This window comes from Acanthisitta chloris, unplaced genomic scaffold, assembly GCF_000695815.1.
Source record: "Acanthisitta chloris isolate BGI_N310 unplaced genomic scaffold, ASM69581v1 scaffold12435, whole genome shotgun sequence".
NCBI classification, from domain to species: Eukaryota; Metazoa; Chordata; class Aves; order Passeriformes; family Acanthisittidae; genus Acanthisitta; species Acanthisitta chloris.
The window spans coordinates 6,180-18,551 of NW_008673229.1; the positions used below are offsets into that span (position 1 = coordinate 6,180).

General features: G+C 51.6%; 2 protein-coding genes across 2 annotated transcripts in view; both read right to left on the bottom strand.

Annotated features, from left to right (window-relative positions):
• DUSP22 (dual specificity phosphatase 22) overlaps positions 1–5,350 on the bottom strand; it is a gene marked incomplete at its 3' end in the record, with an annotated part of 11,144 nt that extends 5,794 nt beyond the window's left edge. Inside the window, exons 1-3 of the mRNA XM_009074860.1 lie at positions 5,330–5,350; positions 2,981–3,014; positions 2,072–2,154 (exon numbers count right to left, since the gene is read on the bottom strand). Of these exons, the coding sequence (XP_009073108.1) occupies positions 2,072–2,154; positions 2,981–3,014; positions 5,330–5,350 (138 nt within the window). The remainder of the gene's footprint in view (positions 1–2,071; positions 2,155–2,980; positions 3,015–5,329) is intronic.
• Positions 5,351–6,752: 1,402 nt separating this feature from the next.
• On the bottom strand, positions 6,753–11,081 carry LOC103802392. Its single transcript, XM_009074859.1, has 4 exons — positions 10,999–11,081; positions 9,618–9,785; positions 7,885–8,016; positions 6,753–7,020 (listed from the first exon to the last, which is right to left on the bottom strand). The coding sequence occupies exons 1-4, from the start codon at positions 11,075–11,077 to the stop codon at positions 6,884–6,886; spliced, it is 516 nt and encodes a 171-aa protein (XP_009073107.1). The 5' UTR covers positions 11,078–11,081; the 3' UTR covers positions 6,753–6,883.
• Between the last annotated feature and the right edge of the window lie 1,291 nt (positions 11,082–12,372).

The following is a 12,372-nucleotide window of genomic DNA, read 5'->3' on the forward strand; positions in this document are numbered from 1 at the left end:
GTCATAGGGGAGATGCTCCAGTTCTCTTCTTAGCTTTGTGGCCTCCTCTGGACTTGCTCTAACAGTTGCATGTTCTTCTGATGCTGGGGACACCACAACTGTGTGCAGTACTCCAAGTGATGTCTCACCAGACCAGAGCAGAGGGGGAGAATCACCTCCCTCACCTGCTGCCACACTCCTTGGGATGCAGCCCAGGACAGGTTGGCATTCTGTATTGTTTTATGTGCAGAGTTTTCCGGAGCTCTGCAGAAAACAGCCTCTCCTCTCCAGGCTGAACAGGCCCACCAATCCTGGATTAACTGCCAAGCTCCCAGTGGCTTCCCCTTCCCCACAGGGTGTGTGTCCCCATCCCACCCAGGGGAGCTGGGCCATGCTTGGGAACGGCGTTGGGGTTTGTGGTTCCCAACCCAGGGCCGTGATTGACACATTGCTCAACCCACCATGCCTTTCCTGTTCCCCTTTCTGCCAGCCCAGTGGCTTTGCTCCATGTTGTAAGTTCTCCGTGTGGTTTACTACCCGTCTGACCGTGCCCTGAGCTCGCCAGCTCCAGCTGCTGCCTCTGCCCCGAGCCGTTTGTCTGCACCCAGATCATGCACAGCCTCCTTCCTTCTTGCTCTCCTCCTCCACGTTACTCAATGTCTTAGTGGGGGAAAGGCTCCAGGTGGTGTTTTCCTGGTGGTCCCAAAAGGATTAGAGTACTGGAAGTTCCCTTTGCTTTCTACAGTATCCCAGGATTTAGGAAGTGGCAGTGGGTCCAACACTGGGATGAATCACCCCCCATGACAAGAGAGATGTGGAGCTCTTGGAGTGAGTCCAGAGGAGCCTACAGAGCTGCTCCAGGGGCTGGAGCAGCTCTGCTATGAAGCCAGTCTGGGAGTGTTCAGCCTGGAGAAGAGAAGGCTCCAGACAGACCTTAGAGCTTTTCCAGTGCCTAAAGGGGCTCCAAGAAGTTTGAGGAGGGACTTCCAGCGATTTGGCACAGAGGTGAACAGTGTGACAGCTGGAAATAGAATTGACTGAGACATCACTTAAGTAACTTTGGGTGTTACCTTTAATATAGATCAACATTCTCCTTTATTATTTGGAGAGGGACTTGGGACAAGGGTCTAGAGGGACAGGACAAGGGGGAATGGCTTTCCACTGCCTGAGGGCAGGGATAGATGGGATACTGGGAAGGAATTCCTCCCTTTGAGGGTGCTGAAGCACTGAAATACATTGTCCAGAGCAGCTGGGGCTGCCTCATCCCTGGAAGTGTTCCAGGCCAGGTTGGATGAGGCTTGGAGCAACCTGGGCTAGTAGAAGGTGTCCCTGCTCATGGTAGGGGTGGAATGAGATGAGCTTTAATCTTCCTTCCCGCCTAAACCATTCCATGATTCTGTGTTATGATGATCTATAGGATTTTCCCCCTCACCTATGGCTGTATCCACCTCATTATCCAGCTCTGCCCCTCATCGTGTACCCAGCACCCCATGGCCATGCCCCTTGCTCATGCCATGACCCAAACCCCACAGGGCTGCTCCCAGTGCATGGAACCATCCAGGCAGGACTGGTATACGAGAAACCTATCCAACACCTCTGTCCTCAACCCACTACACATCTCCTTCATGCCTCAGTTTGCTCACTGACATCCCGAAGCTACGCAGTGCTCCGGGATCAGCGAGGCAGGAGAGGGACACGGAGCAGCGCATGCCTTGTCCCGGAGCCGCGGAGGGGATGCTCGAGCCCTGCCGTGTGCCCTGCCCGCGGGCTCCATCCGCGGGATGCCGCCGCCCTCTCGTGGGAACCTCCCGGCAGCACCGGGCACTGCCGCTCCTGGCCCCGCGGGGCCCTCCCCTGCACCCCAAAACCACCGAGTGATGCTGTGCCCCCCAAAACACCCTGCTCAGCCCCTCCCCAAAGTCAGCGCTGAGCCCCTTTGGGTGCAAGTCATCACTGGATGGTGTAAATCAGTGTAAATCAAGTATTGCTTCTCCCCACACCAGGAGAAGATCATATGTGTCCTATCTGCACCTGCACAGCTCCTGCTGCTCCAGGGTGGTCCCTCCAGACCCCTCAGCTGGGCATTACACACCTCCAGCACGGGCTTGGCTCTGTCGTGGACGGAGAGGATGTGAGTCACTCCATTCCTCAGCAGGTTTTCGTGGTCCTCAGAGTCTGGAAGTAGGAGGTGTATGGGAATCACTTACCCTCCTGGGAGATCATGGAATCATCAAGTCCAGCCCTTAACCTGTCACTGCTGTAACCCCTACACCATATCCTCCAGCACCAGATCCAGATGCCTCTTTAACACCTCCAGGGATGGTGACTCCACCATCTCCCTGGGCAATATTCCAGTGCCTCAACACCCTAACAGGGAAGCAATTTTTCCATTCCCTCTAGTCCTCTCCCTGCAGCCATGGCAGGAAAGACCATCCGCCACCTCTCTCCAACCCCCTGTCAGGATCTGCTGGACCAAACACCCACCAACAACCCACACCCATCACCCCTGGTCCCTTGACTCCCACTCCAACCCTTCTGCTGCCTCTCATCCCACACAGTGCAGGGAAGGAGACTAGGCAACTCCTTCAAAGCCTTGGAAGCACTGGGTACTCAGCATGTTCCTAAAACCATTTCCAAAATCAGGAATTATACTGGTAAGAGCTTGGAAAGGGCTGTTGTGTCCTTGGAGAGATATCCAGGTGTTGGTGCACTGTAAATATTGACTCAGCAAACACAAGGGAAATTTCCAGCCATTCCAAGGGGTTCCCAGTGCTCCAGGAAGGCTGGTGACTGCAGCTCTCCATGGACATCCCTTTCCTGGGCTAGAGCTGCATGTGGACACTTGGAATTAGGATGGGAAATTTTGGGATCTCTGAAAGATGCTGAGGTCCCCAGCTGGGAGCAGGCACAGGGATCCCCCCAAGGAGAGGGAATATTCCAACTGCACTGGTTGCCCAGGGATCTCACAGCACCACAGAGGTGAGCAGGGAAAGGCACTTACCACGGATATTCCCGAGGTAGAGGCCTGTGACAACCTGGAAGGTGACAAAAAGGAGAGTTCAGATGGTGCTGAAGGTGCATCCAATGTGATGGGAACACCAGGCTCCAGGTGTGGGTCCAGCAGGGCCACAGCACCTAGCACCAAATTCCCCATGGTAAACCAAGCACCAAATCTATGAACCATCTTCATTCACAACAAGGAAAGGCTAAGCACACCCAAACCACCAGCCCAAAGTCCTCCAGGAGTGCAGAGCTCAGGAAAACTCAGTACATTAAAAAACCCAGAAAGCCAACTGTGTCCTGGGCTACACCCACAGGAGTTTGCCAGCAGTTCAAGGAAGGTGATTCCCCCCTCTGCTCCAGTGAGGCCCCACCTGGAGTACTGCACACAGTTCTGGTGTCCCCAACATCAGGACATGGAACTGTTGGAGCAAGTCCAGAGGAGGTGTTGAAGCTGAGCAGAGGACTGGAGCATCTCTCCTATGAGAGAGCTGAGGCTGTTCAGCCTGAAGAAGAGAAGGTTGTGTGGAGACCTCAGAGCAACCTGCCAGGATCTGAAGGGGCTCCAGGGAAGCTGCAGAGGGACTCCTGGTTAGGAGCTGCAGTGAGAGCACAAGGAGTAATGGGGAAAAATTGAAAGAGGGAAATTTAGATGAGATATTAGGAAGTTCTTTCCTGTGAGGGTGGTGAGACACTGGCACAGGTTGCCCAGGGAGGCTGTGGCTGCCCCAACCCTGGCAGTGTTCAAAGCCTTGAGCAACCTGGTGTGGTGGGAGGTGTTCCTGCCCAGGGCAGGGGGTTGGGGCTGGATGATCTCTAACCTCTATTCCAACCCCTTAACATACTCTGATGAATAGAAGGGGCTTGGATGTGATCCTATACCCATGGGAAAGGCAGTGCTGGGACTGGATTCCCTAGCCAATTCTGCCCATTCCAGCCTCATCCTTAAAGGTGGGGCTCCAGCAGAGACCCCAGTACTTGGAGCCAGCCCAGCTCTGCTGCAGCTTGGGCTTATTTGGCTGCTCTATAGCAACCACCTCTCCTAGAGCTGCAAAGGCTGTGCCTGCCAGCTGGGGAATGGATGGGCACAGGCTATTTATAACGCTTTGCTGGCCAGGATGTTGCAGTAAGAGATGTCAAGTCTGCAAATTTGCTCTCCACCTCACTGCTGCAGGGTTATGAAGGAGAAAAAAGGGCAGCTCAGAGTATTTAAGGGGCGTAAGAACCCACCAGAGCATTCACCAGGGGCACAGAAAGACAGAGCTGATTACCAGCTGGACTTGCTGGCATCTACCTGGCAGGAGACCCCTGGTTTGAGTTTTAGGAAGGGTTTTCAGCAGCAGCAGGTCACAGTCAGCTCATCTCTATCATTTAGCTGAACCCCAGCACATTCCAGGGGTGCAAACACCTGGATTCAGGACCAGCTGTGTCCAGCACAGCACTGTTACCACTAGAATCATTAAGGTTGGAAAAGGCCTCTAAGAATATCAAGTCCAACCTATGACCTAACCAGACCATGGCACTAAGTGTCATGTCCAGTCTCTCCTTGAACAACTTCAGGGAAAGTGATTCCACCACCTCTCTGGACAGCACATTCCAGTCAGTGTCTCATCACTTTTGGTAAAGAAATTCTTCCTAATGTCCAAAAGAAAGGGGACATGGAGCTCTGCATCTTATCAAGTCCAAAGCTGGCTCCTCCAAATGTGTCTGTCCCATCCCAGCCCATGGCAGCAACAGCCCAAAGCCCCCAAGAGGGTTTGGTGGCCCCAGGGGGGCTGTAAAAGTCACTTTGCCAGCCAAGCTGTGTCTACAGGAGGTGAAACCTCAGAGTTAAACCACCCCAGTCATGCAGAGTTTGCCCTGGTCTGATCTCTCTGTTGCTGTCCCAGAGTCTAATTTTAAACCAGAGAACATGCATTCCAAGAGGTTATTTCAGGCTACAAACAGAAATTAATCCCCTCTGCTAGCTCTGGAGCAAGAAGCAACAATGAAATTTCACTTCCCTCACTGCTACTAGGCAGACATGTCCTGGGGGTGGCAAGGGGGTGAGTTTACCTGCAGGAACCCCCTGTCAGCCCTGAGGATGCTTTACCACCCAAGGGATGAGCATGTAACACCAGCTGTCACTATTCTGACACCTGCAGACATTTAGCTCCTCACCCCGGGGAGAAATCAAGGAGATAAATCACTAGTTGTATTCTTAATTCTCTTCCTTAAGTGAAGTTTCAAAGGGGAGATGCAAATGGTTGCATTTAGGGAATAGTGATGGCCTGGGAAGAGCATCCCTGTGGGCTGCTCTTGGTCCTGCCAAGGAGGATGAGCTGGTCACAATCCCACTGCACCCCAGTACCTTGCTCATTCCACTCCCCATGGCTTTCTCTGCCCAGGATCAGGATTCAGGTGGTTTCGCAGTCTTCAAGGTTACCTGAAAGTAAATACCTGCAAATCCCAGGCAGGGTAGTGAGATCCACCTCATTTCAACAGTGTATCCCTCTGCCAAGAGCCGGAGGGAGGGAAACATGCCAGGAGGGGAGCATGCAGATCCCTGGCAAACTCAGCTCACCTGCAGGTTGCTCAGGCAGGTCCTGCTGGGTGAAGGGACAGAGAAGAGTGGCTGGTGCCAGGCAGAGGAGGATGAAATAAGGATCCAGGGCCGTGCTGGGGCTCAGGTTTCTCTCCCAGACTCCCTGGGGCTTTCACAGCCTGTTGGGAAAGATAGTCCTGGGAGCAACTCCCTCATCCCAGGGATGCTGCCCAGGGAGGTGGTGGAGTCGCCATCCTTGGAGGTGTTTAAGGAAAGACTGGATGTGGTACTTAGTGCTCTGATCTAGCTGACAAGGTGGTGTTAAATCATAGCTTGGAGGTCTTTTCCAACCCTAATGATTCTGGGATTCTCTGATTCTGGGATGCCGCAGGCTTAGCCCTGCACTCTGCAGGATTCCACTCCTGTTCATGCCAATTCCCCCCAGTCCCAGGAATGAGAATTCAGGATGAGGCACTTGGAAACCCAGAGTGATGTGCAGCTAATGGAGTATTGATAAGCTCATCTCTCCTTCCCTCTGGGAATGGGGATGAGGAGCTGTAAAGCAGCACAGCATATGCTTCAAAGCATCAATTTACCAGGCAGGAGCACCTGAGAGCTCCACATCCCCCTCCCAAATCCATGCCACCAGCATGCTATAGAGGCAGGAGTTCAAAGAGCAGGGGAAAGCAAACCACCACAGGAGCACCAAACACCCTCCAGCCATCACCAGCCAGGAACTCCATCACCCTCAGACCATCCTTCTCAGCACCCTGGAAACAAATTTATCACCTCAGGCAATTTTCAGATGAAGGAAAAGCTCATTGCTTAAGTCTCACCTTAAAATCCTTCCTCAGCTTGGTGAATGAAAGGGAAAACTGGCCAAGAAGGGGCTGAGACTCTATCACAGCTCCTAATTATGTGCATGGACTTACATCCATGGCATCAGGTTTCCTGAGGAAGGTTTCCTGTCAGCAGCGAAAGAGCAAAATGAAGGCAAAACTTGGCTTAGTCTTCCCAGGGGTGTTTTAAACCCCAAAACCTGAGTCCGGATGACTTGGCACAGGTGAGTGAAGGGAGAAAGTTGGCAGCAGTTTTTTAGCCCTGAAAACATGAAGCTATGAACCAGCCCTTGCACAGCCTTGAAAACACTGAGCTATGAACCAGCCCTTGCTCAAGCCCATGGTGTTTACCAAACACCCTGAGCTTCTCCCACCCCAACACATATGTTCAGAGCCCAAGAAAAGGCAACTCTCAAGTTAACCAGAGGTTTATTAGCATTTCTGGAGGTGGAGAGGGAGTTCCAGTACACAAGCAACGAGGTCACACATGGGTGATGGAATCATTTGGGCTTCAAAGCAGAGTAGGAGCCACTGAGTTGCTTCATTTCTTCCATTCATTCTTCTCATAATCCCACTGGGCTGAAATGCCTTCCACAGGGTTAACCCTCATGTCCAACATCCTCTTGGTCTGCGCTGACACCCACTCCTCGCTGAAGGTGTGCGGGATGGGGCCATACACTGTGGAATGGGAATGGGGGGAATTATATTGGGATAGCAAAGAAGCAAATTGGGAACTGAGGTACAGGTTTCACTAGCAAAAGGCTTTGCCTCCCCCCTTAAACTCATCCCACTGGAGCAGGCTGTCCAGAGAAGTTGTGGCTGTCTCATCCCTGGAAGTGCTCAAGCCCACAACCTGGGCTAGTGGAAAGTGTCCCCGCCCATGGCAGGGGCTTGGAACAAGATGAGCTTTAAGCTCATTCCAACCCAAACCATTCCATGATTCTCTCATCTGTTCAAACCTACACTCCCTACATCCAGTTTCTAATGCATCCAGCTCAGACCACATTACCACATGGATTCTCTAGCTGTTTCCTTCATCAGTAAAGGTTTACACCAAGACAACAGCTTCCTGCTTTCCTTTTTTTGGGAGCCTCCAGGCAGGGAGCAGCTCACTGAACTGCTGCTCTGCCTCACAGCAGCTGGAGGCTCCCTTGAGGTAGGATCCTTAGCTGGGAAAGCAGCCAAAGCTGGCAGAAAGCCAAATGTTCACTCCAGAGGCAGGAATAAGCTTTTCTGACAGCAGAGAGAGGAAGCTCAGGGATCAGGAGTATCACCACTCATTCCCCTCCATTTCCTCTCATGCCAAAGCTCCAGCACCTTCCCACAAGTCAGCTTCCCAAGTATTTATGCCAAGCAGCTGCCGACTCCGTGAGGTTACAACTCCAGGATGGAGTTTTCAGGGTCTAACAAAGAGCTCCTGCCAAGAGGTCACTGGAATGAGCGTTGGACACACAACTCTGACCTCACGGAGCAACTTTTGGGAATTCCCTGGTTTCCCATCAGGTAGCAACTGATCCTGCTCTGCATTGAAGAGTCACTTACTGAAGTGCTTCTGCCAGATGAGGATGACACCACTGAGCCCAAGGAAGAACAAGACTCCCCCGAGGACAGTCTTCCACTCGTTGGTGCCTTTGTTCATCTCTGCGTAGGTCTCGTTGAATTTAATTCGATACACTGCCAAGAAAGCACCAAATCACTCATTCTAACTTCTCCTGGCACTCCCAGGGCACAGGGGGGTGGGGAACAAGGCCTGAGGCTGCCCAGAAGGGGATGGGAGTTAAATTAGGTTCTAAATTAGCTGTTCTCTCCCATGTAAAGACCAACATGTTGTGTTTCGCCCTCCGAATGTGTTTCACTCCCACATCAATGTGAGTCTGATTTTATAACTGTAAAGTTGTGCAGAAGTCACTTTATAGCCCTGGAAAAGGGAGAAATGGAGCTCTCCTTCCTCCCTTCCAAGGGTTATTGACCCCAAATCTCCCTAGCACAAGTAATTCCACCAGGAACACTCCTGTCCCAAAAGTTTTCTCAGCTCTGCCACTAAGCTCCACAACAATTTCAAATCCAAAGCAACATAAGGTTTGGGAAGTGCTTAGGGACATCCGAGCAGTTCCCCAAAGGGTTTGAAACAGGTTCACAGCTCAGGTTGTCACTTCACACCACAACAGTGGTTAGAAAAGATGAGACAGTTTCATTTGCAAGTCAAACCATCCACTCAGAGCTTTAATTAGCTGCGATTTGGTTTAATGCTAATGGAATTTGGTCAGTGGCATTAACATCCCAACACAGGGATCATTTCACTCAGCAGGACTAACAGTGCTGTGTGGGAACAAAAAGATTTTCTGGCTTGTTGGAAGCAGATGGGAATCAAGGAACTAACAGAGTTATTGTTTGTTTTCTGAAAGAGGAAGGAATTGTTGAGTGTGAGCTCAAGGACAGGACAGACAACACAGCAGGTGCATTTAGGGTTCTGGAACAGCACCACGGAGCTTGGGAAGAGAAACCATGGCCAACAACATGGCTAAAGGGATGGAGAACTGCTCCTGTGAGGAAAGGCTGAGAGAATTGGGATAGTTCATCCTGGAGAAGTGAAGCTTCAGGGTGACCTAACTGTGGCCTTCTAGTGCCTAAAGGAGCTACAGGAAAGATGGAAGTGACAGGACAAGGAGGAATGGCTTCCCACTGCCAGAGGGCAGGGATAGGTGGGATATTGGGAAGAAAGTCCTTCCTGTGAGGGTGTTGAGGCACTGGCACAGGCTGCCCAGAGCAGCTGTGACTGCTCCATCCCTAGAAGTGTTCCAGGCCAGGCTGGATGGAGCTTGGATCAACCTGGGCTAGTGGGAGGTGTCCCAGCCCATGGCCAGGGAATGGAATGAGATGAGCTTTACGTCCCTTCCCACCCAAACCATTCCATGGTTCTGTGCTCTGATGATCTATAGGATCAGGAATCCTGCACAACACAACCATGCCCCTTGCTCATCCCGTGACTCAAACCTCACAGGACTGCTCCCAGTCCATGGAACCATCCAGGCAGGACTTGTCCATAAGGAACCTATTCAATACCTCTGTCCTCAACTGTTCAAGGCAGGTTGGATGGGGTTGGAGCAACCTGGGCTAGTGGAAGATGTCCCTACAAATGGGCAGGGGGTGGAACTGGATGACCTTTAAAGTCCCCTTCCAACCCAAACCACCCCATGATTCCATGACAATGAACAAGCAACAGATGACATGGTGTAATTGCCTCTCTCAGGTCACTTAGAACCCACAAAACCTACGTTCAACTTTCTCATCCACGGACAGAGCAGTCCAGGAGGCCTTTTCCTTCTCTTTCAGTGCCTTCTGCTGTGCAGAGAGATCCCTGACGAAGGCCACCTCGGGCAGGGGCATGTCCCGACGGTCCACATAGACTGGGAGGGTGTAATCCTCTGCCTTAACAACGCCAGCTGTGGGTGGGAAGAGAAGAGACACCAGTCAGGCTCCTGTGTGAACATCTCTCACTGGTTATAACACCAAAAACCAAACAGCTCAGTCAGAAAGGTGAGAAATGATAAGGATTTCAAGAGGGAAAAGTTTTCCAGGTGAAGGATTTAAAACAGGTGTGTTGTTAAGAGCATTAGAATCCCAGAACGGCTGGGGTTGGAAGGACATTAAAGATCATCCCATCCCACCCCCTGCCAAGGGCAGGGATATCTCCCACTAACCCAGGTTGCTCCAAGCCACATCCAACCTGGCCTGGAACACTCCTGGGGATGGAGCAGCCACAGCTTCTCTGGGAAACCTGTGCAAGTGCCTCAGCACCCTCACAGGGAGGAATTCCTTCCCAATATCCTATCTATCCCTCTGGCAGTGGGAAGCCCCTTGTCCCTCCACGCCCTTGCCCAAAGTCCCTCTCCAAATAATACAGGAAAAAGAGGATCTATATTAAAGGTAACACCCAAAATTACTTTACTGGATGTCTCAGCCACGTCTGTTTCCAGCTGTCACACTGATGACCTCCCTACCAAACACCTGGAAGTTCTCTAGGCTTTTCCATCTTAGTTTTCTGATAATCCTTGGCTTCAGACCTCCAGTGCTGTGTCCAGTTCTGGACCCTCAGTTCAGGAGAGCCACTGAGGTGCTGGAGCTTGTCCAGGGAAGGGAATGGAGCTGGGGAAGGGTCTGGAGCACCAGGAGGGGCTGAGGAACTGGGGGGCTCAGCCTGGAGAAAAGGAGGCTCAGGGTGAACTTTACTGCTCTCTACAACTCCCTGACTAGAGGTGCAGCCAGGTGAGGTCACGTTCTGCTCCCAGGGAACAAGGGACAAGAGGAAACACCTCAAGCTGTGCCAGGAGAGATTTAGGTTGGATATTAGGGACAATTTCTTCATGGCAAGGGCTGTCAGGCATTGGAATGTGCTGTCCAGGGAGCTGTTGGAGTCACCATCCCTGGAGGTGCTCAAGGAACGACTGGACACAGCACTTAGTGCTTTGCTCTAGCTGACAAGGTGGTGATGGGTCACAGCCTGGACTTGATGACCTTGGAGCTCTTTTCCACCCTCAAGTGACTCTGAGGAAGTTCCTCCACCTCAATCCTTCCCTCACCCAGAGCAGGTTGTTGTGCCCTGCTCTGAAAGACTCATTGGATTATCCCCATTCTCCCCCAAGAGCCCTGACCCACCGTGTCCATGTGCCCTGAGGCAGAGGGAGGTGCAGATGGATCTCCTCCCAACCAGGCTGAACACTCTGGAGGCCAACATCCTGCCAGGGGGAACAGCAGTAGCTTAGGCAGTGCCAGGAAATTAACATGAAATAATAACATTCCCCACTGGTTTATAAAATAAATAAAAAAACCCAGACCAGAGGCTTCCTGTGCCTTCTTCAAAGAGCAGCATATCCCCCCCTGGTTTGCAGATATTCCCCCACTAGAGTGACTTGGATGAGCCTTTCTCTCCCCGTTTTTTCCCTCAGCCTCCTGCACAGAAAACCAAGACCATTCCCTTGTTTTCAGGCATATCCCCCCACTAAATGGCCTTGGATGAGTTTTTGTCTCCCTGTTTTACCCAGACCCTCCTGCACTTGAACCCAAAGTCACTCCCTTGTTTTCAAGGACATTCCTCCACTATAATGACTTGGGAGAGCCTTTATCTCCCTGATTTTCCCTCAGCCTTCTACCCTCAAACCCAAAGTTATTCCCTTATCCACCCTGCCAGGATGCTCCAATTCCCAATCAAACCACTCCTGGGCATATTCCCGAAACCCCACACAAGTCAAGCCAAACCACATCCCACACCAGCCACAGCATCCCCTCAGCAGGGAGCTCTCCCCGCACATCCCAGGGAAGGGCAGGCACAACCATCATGGATGCACACACACACACACATATGTATAGAACCATGGAGTTTTAAGGGTTGGAAATGGCCTTAGAGATCATCCAGTGCCAACACCCTGCCCTGGGCAGGGACACCTCCCACCAGAATAGGCTGCTCAAGGCTTTGTCCACCCTGGCTTTGAACACTGCCAGGGTTGGGGCATCATCATCCCTGGGCAACCTGAATTTGAGATCTCAGCTGATTTATGGTTTTCCCTGTTGAAAGAAAACCCCAAACCAACCCTGCTGCAGCACAATGACACCTTCCAAAGCTTCACCAAGGCACCTTGTGCTGCAGTGAGTCCTGATTTCCTACCACACAAACCCCCACTCTTCCCTACTTTGCTCATCTCCATGGTGCTGGGCCTGAGCAGCACCTGAGCAGTTCTCAATGGCATCACACTCCCTTTGGAGTGATTTTTGGGAAGGGAAGATAAGGATTGATGCTTTTTTTTTTTTTTTTTAATAAAAAAAGCAAACAAAAACCTCCTTATCCTAGCACTGCAGCTCAAAATAGACACATACATACACACACACACACATATATATATATGCGTGTGTATAAATATATATGTACATATATATACGTATATATACACAGCCACACACACACACACACACACTCCCAGGACTCAGCTCCCTCCCGTGCCCACCTAAGCCCGAACCCCTTGACCCCCGAGACCC

Coding starts and splice junctions, on each gene's coding strand:
- LOC103802392 (XM_009074859.1), bottom strand. CDS start 11,077: ATGTTGGCCTCCAGAGTGTTCAGCCTGGTTGGGAGGAGATCCATCTGC. Junction 8,017..9,617: donor CGTGGATGAGAAAGTTGAAC/GTAGGTTTTGTG, acceptor CTTTCTTGGCAG/TGTATCGAATTAAATTCAAC. Junction 7,021..7,884: donor CATCTGGCAGAAGCACTTCA/GTAAGTGACTCT, acceptor CCCATTCCACAG/TGTATGGCCCCATCCCGCAC.